The sequence below is a fragment of the Lissotriton vulgaris genome, chromosome 2_2, assembly GCF_964263255.1.
Source record: "Lissotriton vulgaris chromosome 2_2, aLisVul1.2, whole genome shotgun sequence".
Lineage (NCBI taxonomy): Eukaryota > Metazoa > Chordata > Amphibia > Caudata > Salamandridae > Lissotriton > Lissotriton vulgaris.
The window spans coordinates 21,030,198-21,049,547 of NC_141688.1; the positions used below are offsets into that span (position 1 = coordinate 21,030,198).

The following is a 19,350-nucleotide window of genomic DNA, read 5'->3' on the forward strand; positions in this document are numbered from 1 at the left end:
ACGCACCACTGAAGGTGGGCTTCAGGCAGTGCTGTTCTTAGTCAGCAGCAGTAAATAAGCATGTTATCCATGTACTTTCACTGTTCCCATTACAAATGCCGACATAGAGACTAAGTTGCGCTGGTTGAAAAACAACAGCATCGCAGGAAGTCATCCTGTTGGTAGGAACTGCTGCATCTATGTGTCCTGGTAATTTTTTTATGTAGTTAAAACAGTTATCAAGTTATCAAGAAGATTTCCCATTTTCATGTTCCATGGGGACCACTGCTGCTTTGTAATTTACCCTACTCTACCCCACTCATTCCTAGCTACCCCTCTCTACTCCAAGCAACCCCACCCAATGTGCCCTACTCAATCCTAACCCAATCTACCCCACGCAAATCTAACCCAATCTACCTCACTCCAATTAACCCTCCATTCTACCCCAATTCACATCACTACAATCTACCCAACTCCACTCTGCCCCAAACTTCACCATCTCAATCTACCCCACTCCACCAAATATCCCTGGCTCCAATCAAACTCCCCCAATCCAATCTGTACTACTCCAATTTACACCATTCTACCCTACTCGGCTCCACTAGAATCTACTGATCTACCCCACTCCACTCTACTCCTGTCAACCCCACCCTACTATAACCCACTTTACTCTGTGAAGTGACACTGTAGAGAGGCCCAAGTCCAACATGACCCCCCCGGCAAAAGCTAGGGTAAACTATCAATACCTTGACAGGCTTCCGTACTTAAGCAATAGAGCATGGGCAATAGGCTTCTTCTGCAGAGGCATTGTCAGTTCTGTGCCCCTTTGAACTCAATTGGATCCCACGCTCCGCACTCTCTTGAGCTACTGGACTGACCCATGAGGAACCCTTCTCTTCGCTCGTGGGCCCCATCCGTGATGCACCTAACTTTAACTTGCTCACAGATGTATCCCAGTATTCAGACAGTACCATCATGGCAAACCAAGTAATGTGTACCATTCCACCCAATGGATCAGACTTCTGTCCCCAACCCAAGGGGAATTCTGTCCATAAGGAATTAACCAGGAGAGGCCACTGCCCACTGCCCATGTCGAGGACCCAGGCCCACTGCCAGGTGGAGGCTCCAAGCCATGGGGCTGGCAAGGAGTTCCCTGACCGCTCTTCATATTCTCTGAGGTTTCTCAGAGTGGAGGACAACAACCTCAGGTGTTGGGCACCTTACTTTCACTCTACCTCCACCCATTCAGGGGTGGTAGCATGAGATTGGTTTCCCAGCCTTTGGACTTACCTTGAGGCTGAACAGGGGTTTGTGTTGAGCCTTTCCACCCCTGCCCCTCAACTTGGCCTCCGTACCCTCCATTTGGGAGAATGCCTGCAGAAATCTGACCTGTCAGGGAGCCTGCCCCTCTCAGCTCTTCTGACACAGGGGATAATCATTTCCCAGAATGCAGTCAGTGAACTTCTGTGACCCTCCTCCAGGCCACTTCCACACCCCTATCCAGGGACACCATAGCCACAGAGTAGAAAAAGTACTGCCCATGGCCCTGAGTTACCCTACACAACTGTCTGGTGTATTGGTCTGGAAAAAACAACCTTTCAACTACCACCATCTTCTGGCTGGCACCGATATCTCTCAGATCAGTGACCTGTTTCTTGTTAACTGTGACCCGATGGAAGTGATGACTTCCACCCTCAGGGATTACAAGCTTACCCTTGGAGTCTACCTCCTAGCTAGAAGACACCAGGGCATGTTCTACCCTCTGCTCCTGGGGACTACTTACCGCTAAGGCCACATTGGCCACCACCTTGGAGATCTCACCAGTGAGTGGTTTCTTGTGCCAGACAGAGTCCCCCAGATTGTGTCCAGCTCAGAACAATCAAAGCACTGGGTTGGAAATATGGTACCCTGCCACCACCCAACAGGACCTCCTCCGTGTTTCTGAGGAGGGCACGGGATCCCACCATATTCTGGGAGTTGTCTGTGTCACCTTTGACCTCTCCCTCACTCTGTGGGGGGTTCACTCCCAGACATTTTCTTGGACACTGGTACAGACCCTGAGGTCTGCCTCCTGGGCAAGCTCTCTAAGTGAAGTCAGCTTGCTGTCCATTTGGTGTTGGCACAGTTCTGTAAAGCAAGTACTGAGCATGAGCTCTCTCAAAATCAGGTTGCATAGTCCATTGAAATCACTCACTTTACTGCTTTTCATCCAAACACTCAGTGCGCTACTGGAATAATCAAAGAAACCCCCCAGGACTGGAATGACAGGTTCTCGCGGTCCCTAAATCTCATCAGGTACTTCTCTGGGGTGTGCCCAAACTCAGTATGAAGAATGGCTTTCATTAGAGCACCTCTCATCTCATCCCCTACCTCTAGTGTAAGCAGGGTATCACTACTCAATGTAGGGATGTTACCAGAGGCTTGCCCTCAATCCTCATCTGGGACCCTGTGCATCCATATAGCTACCTCATAGGCTGAAAAACAGATGTCAATATAATCCCTCCACAACATAGCTAGGTATCATGTCATGTGGGAATGTAGACTCTCATGGCTCCACTTGACACTGTACTGTTGGACCTGGTGCTTTGCCTGGTGCTTTAAAGGTGCAGCTCCTTCAGGCTCACAAAGCTCACAAACGTTTCTTCTCCTTCAAGGCTTTGTCAACCTTCTTGCACTCTGCCAACCTCTTCTCCAGGGCCAATCTCCTCTCCTCCAAGGCTCTCTTGGCAGCAGCCTCCTCCTTGGCAGCCTCTCTTTTTTCCACTGCCCCCTTCTTGGCAGCCTCTAGTTTCAATCTGGACAGCTACAGCTTGAGCTCCCTGTCAGCCTTCTTGCCCTCTTGTTCCACGGGTGGCAGATTGTGGGAAAATACACTGCTGTCTGCTCTACCAGGGGACTTCACTACTGAAGGCTAGTTTTCCTCCTCTTCTTCAGGGTGCTGCAGCTTAAGGCCTGTGGACAGGCCCTCTCCTTCTAAATCCTCTTCCTCTAGGCCCACCTCCTTCCAGATCATCTGCAGCTCTGCCTTGCTGAGCTTGTCTGCGGTGATCAGCTCCATCTCCAATGTAGAAAAAAGGATGTGAGGTAAACTTACATTTGGAAAAAGGAAAAAATAGCCAAAACTAAGGTGACTTTAGAAACAAATTCTAATTTGATGTCAGATATTTTGGGGGGATTTGAATGCTGCACAAGTCACTGAGTGGCACTGCACAAACATAAATACTGGATCCCACCACTGAACACCAATGTAAGAACCTAGGTTATTGGCTAAGGAACAGCTACAATCCTTGTGAGCGTGAACTACAAAAGTCACTAAATTAACATGTTCTTAACCCTATGGTAGCTTGGCACAAAAACAGCCAGGCTTAACTTACAGGCACTGTGTAAAATATTTATGTAGCACACAAACTGTAATAAAGTGAAAATACAACACAAGAAAAATCCCCATTCCAATTTAGAAAAATATAGTACATTTTAATAAATAGAAGGAGACCTAAACAACAAAAATCTAATCATTTGAATCGGAGTTATTGAATTTCAAAGTTTTAGGTAAGCATAATGCCTAAAAGCACAAAGGGCCACTTGCAGTCATCTGGTCATGGCAGACCGGGTGAAAGTCGCAAGTTAGGCAGACCACAATGCGGCACGGGCTGGATAATGGGACCAGGTTAGTCCAGTTGGAAAAGTTATCTTCTCAAAGTCTGGCGCAAAGAAGAATCTAGTTAGCGGTGGAGGAGGCCACAAGGAGAGGGGGAGCATTGCAGTTTGTCATTGCTGTAGGGCAAAGAACAGGCAGGGTGGCACAGGCTGTTTTTGCTGTAGAGCAAAGAGCCGGTAGAGGCGTCTCCGGCAGCCGTTGCTGAAGCTTCGTTTTGAAAGTCATTGCTGGGTGTTGTCACTGAGCGCAAAGTGAAGATCTCGCATTGACAGTCATTTCTGGCAGTCACTGTAGCACAAAGAGTCAGTTTCACTGGAGCTTCACAATGGCGGTCATTGTGTGTGCTAAGTCTCGACACGCAAACAGACCCGTTTGGAGTCAGAAAGTGCCGAAAACTTTAGGATTGTGTCTTTTCTTGCAGACGAGTGCATTCTGATGCCAGCCAAGGGTCCAGCACCTGGGAGGCGCCTCTTGGGGATCAGTGACTCAATAGTGGAGAAGTGTGGCTCACTGGTTAGAGGCGGCAGACCCTGAAGCAGAGATCAAGCCCAGGAGCAGGGTTCAATTCCCGACGCGGCAGGGTCTAGGATCAATGTCCGCGGACTCGATAATTCTCGCTTCGGCGCCTTCTCTAATCATGGGCCCCACGCTGCAACTCTGGGCAATAGCTTGCTTAATCTCCACAACGGCCCCACCAGCGCTGGGATGCCTGGCTCCGCCCCTCACAGGGAGAGCAAGGAAGGGTTCCACAGCCTAAGCGCCGAGATACCCTCCTGGGTGATTCAGCGCTATATAGCGCTATATAAATCAATAACTATAACTAACTAACTATAACTATGAAGAGAGCAGGTCCAGTCTTCCTTTTCAGGGAGCAGGACAGGCCTCAAGCAGGAGGGAAGCCCTCAGGGAAACCAGGCAGGCATCAAGCAGCAAGGCAGTCCTCTAGTAGCAGCAGGGCAGTCCTCTGAGGAGCAAGCCAGGCCTCAAGCAGCAGGTCAGTCCTCTGGGGAACCAAGCAGTCCTTCTGCAATGTCCAAAGGTTCAAAAGTGTACTGGACAGTGGCTCAGAAGGTCAAATATGTTTACCTGGTACCAGCCTTGTAAGTGGGGGAACACCCTGGTCTACCCCTACGTCTGGTTCTGGAAAATTCCTCCCTTCCCCTGCCAAGGCTCCTAGATGTCTGCAGTGACTGTCAGTTCCTTTGTGTGTGCTGTAGGCAAGCTCTTTAAAGTGTAAGGGGAACAGCTCCATCCAAGCCATCCTGTCAACACCTAGTCCTCTTTTGTCTCACTATTTGGGAGGAATATACAAACCCCAATAACAGAGCCATTCACTGTCATATGACCCAGGATACTGGCAGCGGGTATCATTAAATTACAAATCATTTAAGTCCATTCTTGACATCATTGTCTGTTCCCAATCAAATGTTAGCACTTATTAACTGTAATAAGGTGACCCAATGTCATCCAGCAGAAGAGGTAGGCTTTACAATAGTGGAAAATGAATTCAACATTTTTTCACTACCAAGAAATGTCTTATGTTTTAAACACAATGCTCCCCATCCTATGGGCTGGTTAGGGCCTTTCTTAGGGGTGATTTATATGTATTAAAAAGGAAGATTAGGACCACGCAAAAGGTTTATTTTGCCAGGTCGAATTGGCAGTTTAAAATTACAGGACAGACTGCAATAGCAGGCCTGAGACATGTTTTAAATTGCTACTCCAGTGGGTGGCACAATGAGTACTGCTGGGCTACTAATTGCATTTAATCTACAGGCCCTTTGTACATTTAGTACCATATACTGGAAACGTATCAATAAATGAAATATGTCAATCAGTTGTAGGTCACCTTTGCCATGTAATACAGAGAGAGCACAGGCAATTTAGCATTGGTTAGCAGTGGTAAAGTGCACAGAGTCCTAAGTGCACAGAATCCTAAAAGCCAACAAAACAAATTCAGCAAACAGGAGGGGTGAAGGCAAAACGTTTTGGGGTGACCCTGCTGAGAGGGCCAAGTCCAACAGCTGCCATCTCCACATTATGTCCTAAAGCCAGAGCAGGCACGGTAGTCCTATGTTCACTATGACCGCACGCTTAGCGTGCCTTTCCAGGGCATATGACAGGTCCTGGACCTCCATTGTCAGGGACAGACTCTGTGCCCATTGCATACGCTATATTAGTGTTATGCCAGGGCCAAAATAAAATTCAGGATTTCCAGTTTCATAAGCAGTTGGGCACACAAGGTAGTGGTTCATCCCAGTTCGCCATACGGGGGACATTAGCCTCCAAATAGTGTCAAAGGATTATTTTTTTTTTTTTTGTTTTTTTTTTTTCAGTTTAATAAATTTTTATTGATCAGAAGAGAAAAAAAAAATGATACATCATAATGTCACAACATAAGATATCGCAAAGTCAATAGGATATAATCATGAAAGACATTTTTTGAGATACAAAGAAGAAGAAACGTTAAATTAAAATCATGTAATGTAAGGAAACCATATAGAGAGGAGAGAAGGGAAAGAAGAAAGAAGAAAAGAGAGAAAGAGGAGGAGAGAGCGAGAAAAGGAGGAAGGGGGGTTAAGGGGGGGGAGGAGAGGATAAGAAGTTGGAGAAAGGTAGCCAGATAAGATCAGACTTAATTTTTAAGGTGACAGATGAAGAAGAAGCAATAGCAATTCTGTGCTCATCACACACAAAATTCCACCATGTCTGCACAGATAGTTTAGAATTATCCTTCCAGCAGGACAGGATTACTTTGTATGCAGTAGCAATAAACAGGTCAAACAATTTTGCATTATAAGAATGTAAGTCCAAAACATCAGATAAAGAACCTAGAAAAATATGCAATGATGAAAATGGTTCAGAAAAATGAAAAATACGCATACAGTATTTCCCAACTGATTTCCAAAAAGTGATAACTCTTGGGCATTCAAATAATAGATGTTTAAGTGTACCTGGGTGAGAGGAACAGGACCAACAAAGAGGAGAAGATGAAGGGGAGAACTTGGAAATGCTTATAGGGGTGAACAGAACTCTATGGTAAATGAAAAAAAGAGACTGAGTAATACGAGCAGAAACTGAAGTCTTAAATAGTTTGGACCATAATCGATCCCAAGTATCAATAGAGAACGGAGAAGAGAAATCAGTCTCCCATGCAACTTCTATAACAGTTTTAGGTCTAGGACCAACATTCTCCAATAACAATTTATAAATTAAAGCAGCTTTGGGGATTTGTTGGGTGAACAACGGGTAAAGAGGGGTGGAAGGAGTAAGAGAGGGAAGGATGGCAAACGTAGGAAAGGTAGATAAGTGAGACATAATGGCATTAGCAATAATATCAAATTCATTACGGTGTTGTGCAGATAAATCAAACTTAATTAGCATGTCCTCGAATGAAATAATAGATGATTCTGAGAAGAATTGATAAACAAACATAATATCATTTTCCTTCCAATACTTGAAGTAGAAAGATTTACCCTTGTATTTAAGATATTTGTTGTACCAAATACTGGAGGAAAGGAAAATTTGTAAGGGTGATAAATCTTTTGAAAAAATACTGTGTAACAGGGTATGAGAGTATTTCAGCACAGGGTGATGCGACAAAAATGAACAATTGGACATAAAAAGGGATTGTTGAAAAGTGAAATCCTTTAATAGAGATCTCTCAACTGCAATCCATCTGGGTAATGGGGTATCAGTAAAATCAAACGCCAATGAAAAGGCTTGTTTTAGTAAAAAGGCCGAATGGTATGATTGGAAATCAGGGAAGCGAACCCCCCCTTCAGATTTAGGGCGTATAAGTTTTGGTAAGGAAATTCGGGGTCGCTTATTGTTCCACAAAAATTTAGAACAGATGGAGTTTAGCCTATTAAAGTACAATTTAGGAATTTTTACAGGAAGCATGGAGACAGTATATAATATGTGTGGAGAGATCATCATTTTGATGGTGTCTAGGCGACCCCACCATGAAAGGAAAAGGGGAGACCATGTCTGGAGGAGTGAGTGAAGCTTTTGAGTAAGGGAGGTAAAGGTCAGTTTTAGTGTGTCACGTAGGGTGGATGAAAACCAGATGCCCAGATATTTGATCTTGGAGGGGCACCATGCAAAGTCGGTGGAGTCAAACATATATTGATAACAGGATGAGTTAAGGGGCAGAACTTCCGTTTTAGAAAGGTTGAGTTTATACCCAGAGACTGATGAATAAAGGCGGACCTCTTCCAGGAATGGGGGGAGCGATGACACAGGGTTGGCCATGTAGACCAAGACATCATCAGCATATGCCGAAATTTTTGTCTCAATCGAGGACTGTTTGAATCCCTGGATGAGGGGGTTGGAGCGGATTTTAATAAGGAAGGGTTCAAGGCAAAGAATAAAGAGTAACGGGGAGAGAGGACATCCTTGTCTGGTTCCTCTAGATAAGGGGAAAAACTTAGAGAATTGATTATTAACAAAAACACTGGCACGGGGAGCATCGTAAAGGAGTCTAACCAAGGAAATGAAGTGGGGGCCAAAACCGAACCAATGTAAAGCCTTAAACATAAATTGCCAATTAATTCTATCAAACGCTTTCTCTGCGTCTAGGGAAAGGGCAGCTAAAGGGGCTTTGAAACGGTTACTGTGGGAAATAATATTGGTAAAAACACGTGCATTATCTGCAGCGAGTCTTCCTTTCACAAAGCCAACTTGGTCAGTCGAGATTAATAGGGGTATAAGGGATTCTAGACGGGCAGCTAGGATTTTGGCAAAAATTTTACAGTCGTAATTAATAAGGGATATGGGGCGGTAATTTTTGCAAAAGGAATGATCCTTATCCGGTTTGGGAATTATGACTATAAGGGCATCCAAAAATGAACCCGACGCTTTGGCATTTGCAATAAAGGAATTAAAAAGCTGTAAAAGGTGAGGGATAAAAATGGAATGCAGGTTGGCATAAAATTCGATAGGGAGACCATCTGGACCAGGGGCTTTCGCTTTCTTAAGGGAGGTAATAGCCTTGAGTATTTCCTGGGGTGTAATGTCAGTTTCTAATTGTTGAAATTCAGTAGGAAGTGATGGAGGAGGGGGAAGGCCTTCAAAGAAACGAGAAAGATCATCAACTCCAGGTCGTGTATCGTCTGTATACAAGAGTTTATAATAATTATGGAAAACCTGCGCAATATCCTCATCAGAGGAAACCTTGGTATTAGTGTCTTCATTAAGAATAGAGCCAATTGATTTGCGTTCAGCTTTGATTTTAGGGTAATTTGCCAACATTTTACCAGCCTTATTTTGACCCCCATGAAATTTGGATTTAATCTTTAACAGGGTGTTGCAAGCTTCAACAGTGGCAATTTGATTAAGTTCAGATTTGGCTTTAATGAGGAGACGGAGATTGTCAGGGTCCCTGGAAGAGAAGTACGAATGTTCCAGGGTTTTAATGTTGGCGAGCTGGGCAGTGTATTTGGACCTATTGATTTTCTTCTTCCTAGACACATAAGAAATGGTAAACCCTCGTAGTGCAGCTTTAAAGGCATCCCAATTATTTGAAACTGATGTGTCTTGGGGTTGATTGAGGGAGAAGTACTCAGAAATAAAACTCTTAACTTTAGACATGAATTCAGAATCAGAAAGAAGGAAAGTGTTAAATTTCCAGCGACTGAAAGAGGTAGTAGTATGGGACAGGTCAAAAGTGGCATATACAGGTGCATGGTCCGAAAGGAAAATAGAACCAATTTCAGATTTTTGGATAGCAGGGAGAAGAGATTTACTAACCATAATGTAATCAATTCTGGACCTGGTGTGGTGTACATTAGAGTAGAAGGTATATTCGAGTGAATCAGGATTACATGTTTTCCACACGTCAAAAAGGGGACGAGAGGCAATTGCAGACTGGAAAGCTTTGTGAGTCTTGTCCGGCTGGAATTTGGAAGAGGATAGTCTATCCGAGAATGGGTCCAACCATTGGTTAAGGTCACCAGCTATGACAACATTAGGGCAGTCGATAGATGAAATGAGGATTTTAATATTATTCCAAAATTGAGGGTCAGGACGGACAGGACCATAGATATTAAGTAGCACCATAGTTTTGCTCTGTATAGACACCTTTGACATAACCCAACGACCTTCAGCATCCGATTGGGAGGATAAAATTTGAACGTCTAGACCTTTACGGAATAATATAGCAACCCCCCCTTTCTTGTCAATCGCAGGAGAAAACACCACTTGACCCACCCAAGCCCTTTTGAGTTTCAACGATTCGACATCTGAACAATGTGTTTCTTGGATAAAAGCAATCTGAGCATTCAATTTGGATAAATGGGACAATACCTTTTGACGCTTAACTGGGTTGCCAAGACCACGAACATTCCACGTTACGAAGTTACACATGATGGGAGGTAAGGGAGGAAGATAACAGTTGGGTCTGGAACACTGCAGGTAAGGAAGTAAAGGGAGATACAAGGAAGACATACACGTTAGAAATACAAATCGGGAAAATATATGAGAACAAAATATGAAGGAACATCACAGTCCATATAACGAGGCATAAATGATCATGGGGAACATTAGAGAATACGAGTTGAAAGACATGAAGGGAAACAAAGAAATGTCAAAGGATTATAACAAAAATAGTTTTGTGAGTTTTGCAATAAATACTCAGTTAATGTAAGCACTCGGTTTATGACAGTCTATAAGATGGGCTGATTTACATTTTATTTTTACCTTTAGGTGGAGCTGTGTATTATTTACATATCAGTGAATTGTACCATCCACTCTGATGATTAAAACAGCATATGGTTCAGGAAATATGTTAATAAGCTGAGGAGACTGAAATGGAATCTGGAATATACTGTGGATCGATGACTTTAGATTAGTTTGTGTGATGGTGCAAGAAAGTGCAAACTATTTTAGAACTGTGCTATCAATATACATGCAAGTCCTAGGGTGTTAAATAAGATTTCAAGGTCAACAGTGTTTAAAGTTGCCAAGAGGTTGAGAAGAACCAGAGTTATGGCGGCACTTACAGGGGTGCTGGAGGAACCTCTGATGGACTAGGCAAAATTTAAATGTGTCAACACACTCATTTGAGCATTGTGATGATACGTGGTGCTCATAGAGGGAATCTGGCACTCAATTGCTAGCAGCATTCTGGAAAACTGCCTGATATAGACTTATTCTAGAACTGACTGTACACCTTAATTTAACTCTTACCTGTTCAGTCACAATACTTCAATCTTTATTTTCTTGGGCAGCAACCAATGCCTGTTTACCTTGTCCTGCTGGTAAGTCTCCAAGGTTGATGTACTAATATGTTGACACTTCGCGCACTTTCCTAAATAAATGGAAGGATTTGTAATGCATGTCATTGTTATCATAAGTACAAACAGTCATACCTGGGCAATTGAGCTCGCTCTTAGACGAATTGTTTTTTATCTGGACCACCCACATGTTTTCAACTGCGGATAATAACGAAGATTAGCATATTTTTGTCCAAGGAAGCCCTGACATTAGTTATCTTGACATTGGTCATCTCCTGACTGGACTATGCCAACACACTTTAGGTAGGCGTCCCGGCTTACCAACTCAGACGCCTTCAGCTGGTCCAGAATCAGGCTGCCATGCTGATTCTTCACCAACCAAAATGGCATCACGTTAGGCCACTGATGAAAAGCCTTCATTGGCTCCCAGTTGGTCAAGCGTTATGTAATCAAACTGGGATGTACTATCTTCAAAGCTCTTCACTGCAACAGTCCAGCCTCCATCTCATCTCCTCTAGGATTCTACGTTATGCCCCCTCTCGTAACCTGCGATCCTCCTATCTGAATCTGTTGGTCACTCCCACTTTCAAACGCAAGAAACATGGTGGCTCCAGATTTACGGCTTTAGCACCCCCCCAGTTTTGGAACTCGCTCCCCGTGGAGATGAGGTCTGTTACCTCCTTTGCACTATTCAGGAAACAGCTGAAGACCTGGTTGTTTTCCCATCCGTATGATAACTAGGCTCCCCCCCCCCTGACCCCCCCGCTACCTTATTTACTACCCCAGCGCCAAGAAACCGCCCGGTGAACGTGCGCTTAACAAGTATTTTTTAACTTAATAGAGTAAAAATCATAGTCTTCTCCCATGAAATTTGTGCTCTCTTCTATATCTTCCTGATTCTCAAACAATAGTGGAGGAAAAGCCTCTGCTAGGGACTTCTTGGTGGCAGTCTTTGCACCTTATAGCGAAAAATCTCTCATCTTGATACTGCTACTTTGGATCATAAATTTCCTCGTAGTTCATCCACATCAAATCCTACCAAGAACAAGGTAGAATCTTGTGTCGCTGCAAATAGGGCATCCTGTATAAATCCTATATGGCAATGGTTGGTAAGTATGTAAGGTAAAAAACAAAGGCAATGATTTTAAATTTAAGTTGTGTTTCATTCCTTATTGCAAAAGACATTTTAATGGACATGAGGTGCTTTTTAAAACTAAGTTGACCTTTTGGGCTGTGGTAACAACATATTTCAGTTAGTTTTCCTAGTGGTTTTCCAGTGGATAATCAGACAAATACATATTTTAAAGTCATTGTTAATTTGAGTGTAATTGACTAGTCGTCACCCTTCTTGGGATGGAGCAAAAGTTGTTTTTTCACTCTCCCTGCCTCTGTATTTGCTATGTTCTATTGATCTCCAGGAATAGTTAGCTACATTGGGATGCTTATGGACTACACAGTGTCACTTCCAGGTCCTTGTATTTACATTGCTCTCTCCATGTGGATAGATGATGAGGAGGCCCTGACCGAGAATAATGGTGTTCAACTGATTCTTCTTAGAGTCCTCTCTGATCGCCTCCACCATTGACTGTCACCATTTGTCAGCCCAACTTCTACTCTCAGTTGCTAGCACTTCAAACACAACCTCAATTACAAGTCACATTGGTGTAAATACTTCCTGGCCCATGTACCTTTCTTCGGTGTTTTAACAAACTATGCAACAGAGTTAATAGATGTTCACAGAGAAAAGCATTCAAACTATTGTTCTCTTCTTCCCTAGGTTTCAAGAGCTATGCAACATCCGCCAGTACCCGGTTAACCAAGTACCGTGGTACCTCCTCTGGTGGATCAATGGAGGATGACGTGATCTCATCTGGAGGGTTGGCAAAAAGAGGCAGAACCTCATCAACAAAGAGCAATAATCATTCCTCTGCAGGGTTTGCCAGTACTGATATGTTGTCAGCCCAAACATCAACTAGAAGAAATAGTGGCAAGTCTTCAGGATCAGATCTGAGTGAGACTGCATTGTCCAAGGAAAGAGTTATTGGTCTGACGCCGGAAAAGAAAAAGGTCTATGGTTTGAAGAAGACCTACAGGCACTCTGGAAACAATCTAGTGCCTTTATCCAAGGAGGTTGAGCCTCATACTCATCACACTATAAGGGAGTTAAAGACTGGTTTCTCTGTTAGGGAGTCTGAACGAAGTACCGTTCTGTCCTACACGGGGTCTGGAAGAAGCACCAGACTCTCGCCCAGGGGATCCGAGATCATTTCTGGTCTTTCCATAAGGGATTCAGAGGGAAGCACAAGGTTGTCCTCCAGAAGAAGCACATTGCTTTCCAGTAGGGAGTCTGAGAGAAGCACAAGGCTTTCATTGGGGACATGTGATGAGAGCAGAAGCCCAGCAAGCAGATGCTCTGGAAGAGGTGCTGACTGTTCAGGCAGGGGTTCCTATCAAAGCCCTACCCACTCTATTGGAGGGTCACTGAAGAGCTCTTACCTCTCAGTCCTGGATTCTGAGGGAAGATCTAATTGCTCTTTCAGAGAGACTGGTGAAAATCTTAGTTCTACATGGATTGCTGAGAGGCCCAGCCCATCAACTAGAGAGGCTGAAGAAAGCCCTGACCCTTCAGACAGAGACAGTAGCAAACGCCCCAAGCCCAAGGAGAGTATGGGATGCTTCCAACCTCCACATAAAGAGATTGACAAGAGTACAGCAGACAACAAGGCTGAGATGAGTTCCTTAACTTTCGACGAGACACACCTACATCACTCACCCAGGGAAACACCTGGTAGACTGTCACCCAAAGACGCCAATGTGGAAACCAAACAGGGAGAGGCGATTGGGAGTGCGACATCCTTGGTCACTAAATGGAACGTATCACAGAGAGACACTAATGAGAGCTCTACACCGAATGAGAGTACACAAAGCATTTCACAGAGAGTGGGTGAGAAGAGTCCTACAGTCCAAGAGACCGAAGGCAGTCCTCTGTCAAGGCAGATGGAGGAAAGCCAGTCACCCATAGGGAAGGAGGGCACACCATCACTGGGGCAGGCTAGAGACAGCCCTTTGCTGAGAGAGACTGACAAGAGGGACAGAGACTGCGAAGCCAATAGAAGCCCTCTAACTGGCTTAAATGTGGAAAGCCACTCACCCAGGGAGACTGGGTGCAACCCCTCAATCATGGAGGCTGGGCTGAGACCCGCTCCCAGGGAGACCGTAGGGATCCCCGGGGAGACAACAGAGAGCCCCGTTCCCGGAGAGACTGTGTTGAGTTCTTCACCCAAGGAGACTGGGCGCAGCCTCTCGCCCAGGGATACAACGATGACCCCCTCTCCCAGAGAGACTGCGATGAGCCCCTCGCCCAGGGAGACTGGGCTGATAGCCTCACCCATGTACAGAGAGATGAGCCCCGTTCCCAGACAGGCTGCGATGAGCCGCTCACCCAGGATAACGGAGATGAGTTCCTCAGCCAAGGAGACTGGGCGAAGCCTCTCAGCCAGGGATACAATGATGACCCCCTCTCCCAGAGAGACTGCGATGAGCCCCTCACCCAGGGAGACTGGGATGAGCCCCTCTCCCACAGAGACTGCAGAGATCCCCTGGGAGACCATAGGAAGTCTCGTGCTCAGGGAGACTGTAATGAGCCCCTCACCCAGGGAGGCTGAGAGGAGTTCCTCACCCAAGGAGACTAGGCAAAGTCTCTCACCCAGGGATACAATGATGACCCCCTCTCCCAGAGAGACTTTGATGAGCCCCTCACCTAGTGAGAATGAGCTGAGGACCTTACCCAAGGACACAGGAATGAGCCCTGTTCCCATAGAGACTGCGATGAGCCGCTCACCCAGGGAAACGGAGATGAGCTCCTTACCCAAGGAGACTGGGCAAAGCCTCCCACCCAGCGACACTGGGATGAACCCCTCTCCCACAGAGACTGCGATGAGCCGCTCACCCAGGGAAACTGAGATGAGCTCCTCTCCTAGGGAGGCTGCAGAGGTCCCCTGGGAGACCACAGGGAGCCTTCTGCTCAGGGAGACAGCAATGAGCCTCTCACCCAGGAATACTACTGCGAACCCCACTTCAATGGTGATCGGGGATAGCTCCTCTTCCACAGAGGCTGGAATGAGCCTCTTGCCCGGTGAGAATCCGGCGAGGCCTGTGCCCATTAAAACGGTGCAAAGCCCTTTGCTCATGGAGACTCCGAAGAGCGGCATGCCCAGGGAGATGGAGACAACGGGGCTCGCCGCAGCGAGCCCCGTGACCAGAAGGACTTCGGTCAGCCTCTCTCCTAGGGAGACTGCGGTAAGCCCCTCACCCAGGGAGAATCAGATAAGCACTGCGCCCACGGAGACTGCAGGGAGCACCTTGCTCAGCGAAACTGTGGAGAACCCTAGGGAGACTACAGAGGGCCCCATGCTCCTGGAGTCCGTGGCGAACCTCTCGTCCGAAGATACTGCTGAGCACTCTGCATCCACAGAGACTGTTGTGAGCCCCTTGCCCAAGGAGACTGCAACTTGTCCCTCACCCATGCAGACTCTGCTGAGCTCTGAGCTGCTCACCCAGGAAGACTGTGGTGACCCCCTTGATTGTGGACACTCCATTTAGCCTCTCACTGTGGGACACTGCTGCTAGACCCTTAATCAGAGTGACTGGAAGGAGTGCTGTGTTCAGGGTGCCCGGAAAGACACCTTTGGCAAGGAACCTTGGGTGAGCTGTTTGAACTGGGGGGTGATCTGAGATGACCCCATTTTCCCTGAGCAAGAATGGGGTGATCCCCTCGCCCCGCGGAGCCTGGGCCAAGCCTCTCCACAGGTAGACTGTGATTAACACCTCTCCCTTGTAGACAGGGCAAGCACCCCGTTCACCGCACATTAGATCATCTGAGGAGGATCACCCCTTTTTCCCCTGCGTACATGTCCCGGTGACTTGAGTTGAGCCTGCTAAGCTCTTTCACCCAGGAAGACCATGGTAGGCCAGACGAGAACAAGGCAAGCCCCTTCCCGAAGGAGAACGCAGCCGCTCTTCAGTACGAGTGCAGCAAGCCCTTAGCCGAGCAAATCCATGGCAGTCCAGCATAAATTCAAGAACGTTAACACACTCGACAAAGAGGGGTGTTTGTAGTTATGTTTACTGAGTTAAGCCAAGTTTATATTGGGACGTTGTAGGGAGTTGTGAGCTCAAGGGGAATTTCGTTTTGGTCGCATTTAGTTTCAGAAAGAGAAAGGAAATGCAGGATTGGGTATTTTAGAGGGTGTGCGCTAGGGATAATACATCTTCAGGCGAAGAGACGTTGTTATGCAGCTAGGATTTATTTGCAAAGACATAGTAGATGATGTTGGTTTGATGTAGAGGTTGATGTGAGTTGGACATAGGATTGACCCTTGAGTGATTCCCTGAAACAGGGGGGAGGAGAGGAAGAAGGTGCTTGTGAGTTTGAATAGCTGAGAGCAGTTCCTGAGATATGAGGTGAACCATCTTAGAATGTCCTACCAATTTGCATTCTGTTTTCCAGAGTTTTTAGAACAGAGGTGTGATTCACTTTATCCAAGGCTGCAGACCGTTCACTGGTCCAGTGATGTTGTGTGCACCACTCCTAGGGTGATGGTTGATGCGACTATGGGTACCCCTGCCCAAGAGATGGTTGAAGCTGAAGACCAGGAAGAAATAGTTTTGGCTTTGGAAATTGTAGCGATTCATACACTTAGTGGGACACAGAAAGACTATGCAAAGTTCCGTTCCCCTGGAGACCAAAGAGAATACCTTTGGAGACTTTGATTCCTCATGAAGCCAGCTGAAAAAAATCCAGAGTCCAAGACCTAGATTTACTGCGAGTTTTAGTGTACGCTTGTGCAACACAATGCAGCCCAGGCTTTCCGTGAAATCCTAACGCCAAATGAAATCAAGCGTAAACAAGGAACAAGCAGAATATCATGTGATAATGTGTAAATTAAACGCAATTACACACGTTTATGCCGCTTACACCTGGACAGTTGTCCCTGCATTAAGCTTTTGTACTGGATGATGCACCACAAGAACAAATTTCAGGCAAGGCATTGCTGGCTCGTACGAGCACGATAGATAGCATTGCTCTAAAACAGCTCTGTTAGCACAACTAGGGCCGATGCTTGGTGCCCTTCACCGAGGAGGCTGGTGGTAGTGCCTCTCTGGGAAGACAAACGCCCCTACCCCATTACAGCTTGCGTGGCCGCTTCCCCCAGAGGTATGTACCATAATTAGGCTCAAGGAGTGCCAGACCCTTGCCTAAACAGTCCCTTATCAATAAATAGGCTAAAGGAACTCCTATCCCTCCCAGACAGAGTGAGACTCTTCTCGTTCCATGATCGAGACAGACAAGTGGCCACTAACCAATAAGGAAGGTGAGTAGTGCTTCATCCACAAGGACTGAGTTTCCGTCCTCACCCAAAGAGACTGGAAAGAAAACTCCCCCCTCAGGGAAACAGAGGACGCCACAGCATCAAGGCACATTGGAGTATAAATATAGTCAATTAGATATAGAAGATTTTGAGATGCTCGTCAATAAGAGGTGAGATAGTCACTCAAAAAGAGTGAATAGTAACGGTGACTGACTTTACTAGGACACTCACGAGAGCTTCCTATGTCCCCACCAGAGCGGTTGCATGGAGCACCACATTTCACATAGGAGAGATTCTTTGCAAAAAGTGTGATATATCATTCATATAGAATGTAAGCAACCAGAATTCCATAAATCGGAGAAAACTGTGGTCCACACCGCCTATTAACAGCAGGACCTTTCCACGCTGGTCACAGACAGCCAAAGGACATGTTCTCCTGTACGTAGCCTGGTTTGTGTGGCCTGAAAGAGGTACTCTGAGTCAATGGACCAGCAAACACTACTAACTGTATGTATAGTCCTTCGACCTCCATGTCCTTTTTCACTGAATCTGTCTTTCCACCTTTTTCCTCAGTCACTCCAGAGGAAGAATTGTTGATACTAGTAATGCACATGTTATGGCTCTCTCATGAATACATTTTCACCTGTTACCTATTCCAAGATTGCTTGCAATGCCTTACGACTGCAATAACCATTCCTACCTGAATGCTCAGTTCACCTATGTTCCTTTTTTATGGAAGAGAACTATATCGTTTTTTAGACTAGTGAACCCTTCTGTAAGTCAGTGGAAATGGACTGATTCAGCGATATTCAATGCTTAATTCTCCCTGTTTTGCTGTATCTCCTGCCATTTGGTGAGTTTTTATTGATAAGCATGTAAAAAAGATAGCAATAAACCGTTTGTTAACCCTTTCCGTCTCTGCGTTATCTTAGCTTACCAGGGTTTAAGGTGTCTTTGAGATTAAAATTCAGGCCACTCATGAGTAGTGTTGCACACAGAGAGTTTGCTAGTTTGAACCTTCCATCATTTTAGGGAAGCTTCCCCTGAACTAGCCCCCAGGAACAAAGACTTGGGGGTTGAATCCCCAGATCCGAGCTTTACTCCAACTCAAAAGACCACATTCTTCTTCTTCTTTTTTTATTTGATGTTTTTGTAAAGTGCTACAAACTATCAGCGGTAGTCTCATTGGGCTTAAGGTTAAATACAAAGGTTCACCACAAGCTAACATAATAAAATAGCTCGGTGACATCCAGAAGAGATGGCTGAATGTGCTGATAATAGGGCTGTCAAGCCCTAGAAGAGATGTGGTCTACGTCTGAGATTAGTCCCATGCCATGAGCACTGGTGCATCACAACAACTATGCATCTTGATGCAAATTTATAAAAGGAGAGCCCCTACATCTTCCCCCTCTCTCCTTTGCGCTCCTGCCTTGAGCTCTTAAGGTTTCTGAGCTCGCGGGAGAAGATGCAAAGCCCCAGCACAGTTGCAATGTTCTCCACCAAGCCCTGTGATCTGGTGCTAGCCGAACGAAAAGAGCAGGTCTGCCCAACCTGACCATGATGGTATCAAATAGGAGTCAGATAGGGAGAGAGCTTCCCCAGAGAATGGATGATATGGCCTTAAATATAGTACCTATAGTCATGCAATTTGATTGCTTCTTAAATCCATCCATGATCTGATATTCAATAATGAAACAGACCCAACAGTCAACTAACACATTGGACTACATCTCCCCCGTTTTTTCGGCATCCCCTACGTTGTCGGGAAATATAACCTATGTTAATATTTAGAGACACGTTTTAGCAATTGAACCCTTGCATTCTAGAACACAGTGTGTTCATTTCTGTTCTCTCCCGTACTGGATGTACATCTGAAAACAATATCTGCAAGCAATAGGGATCCCATGAGAAAACTGAGGCTTCCCGGATTCCAGCCCTCTGGTCCATGTAAATTTTGCATCCCCTTAATTAATACAGTGCATAAAAAACAGCAGGCAGGTTGTACTATTGGTCATAAGGAAACCACACAAGTAAACAACAGGAGTCCAAGGCTTGCCTCCTAAAAATTATTTTGCCCATATCCAAAAAGGAATGTGTGCCTGGTGCA

General features: G+C 45.6%; 1 protein-coding gene across 1 annotated transcript in view; it reads left to right on the forward strand.

The window, feature by feature from the left end:
• LOC147728948 (uncharacterized) overlaps positions 1–15,474 on the forward strand; it is a 216,303-nt gene extending 200,829 nt beyond the window's left edge. The window contains exon 6 of the mRNA XM_086959930.1: positions 12,650–15,474. Coding sequence (XP_086816056.1) covers positions 12,650–15,474 — 2,825 coding nt within the window. The remainder of the gene's footprint in view (positions 1–12,649) is intronic.
• Positions 15,475–19,350: the final 3,876 nt, after the last annotated feature.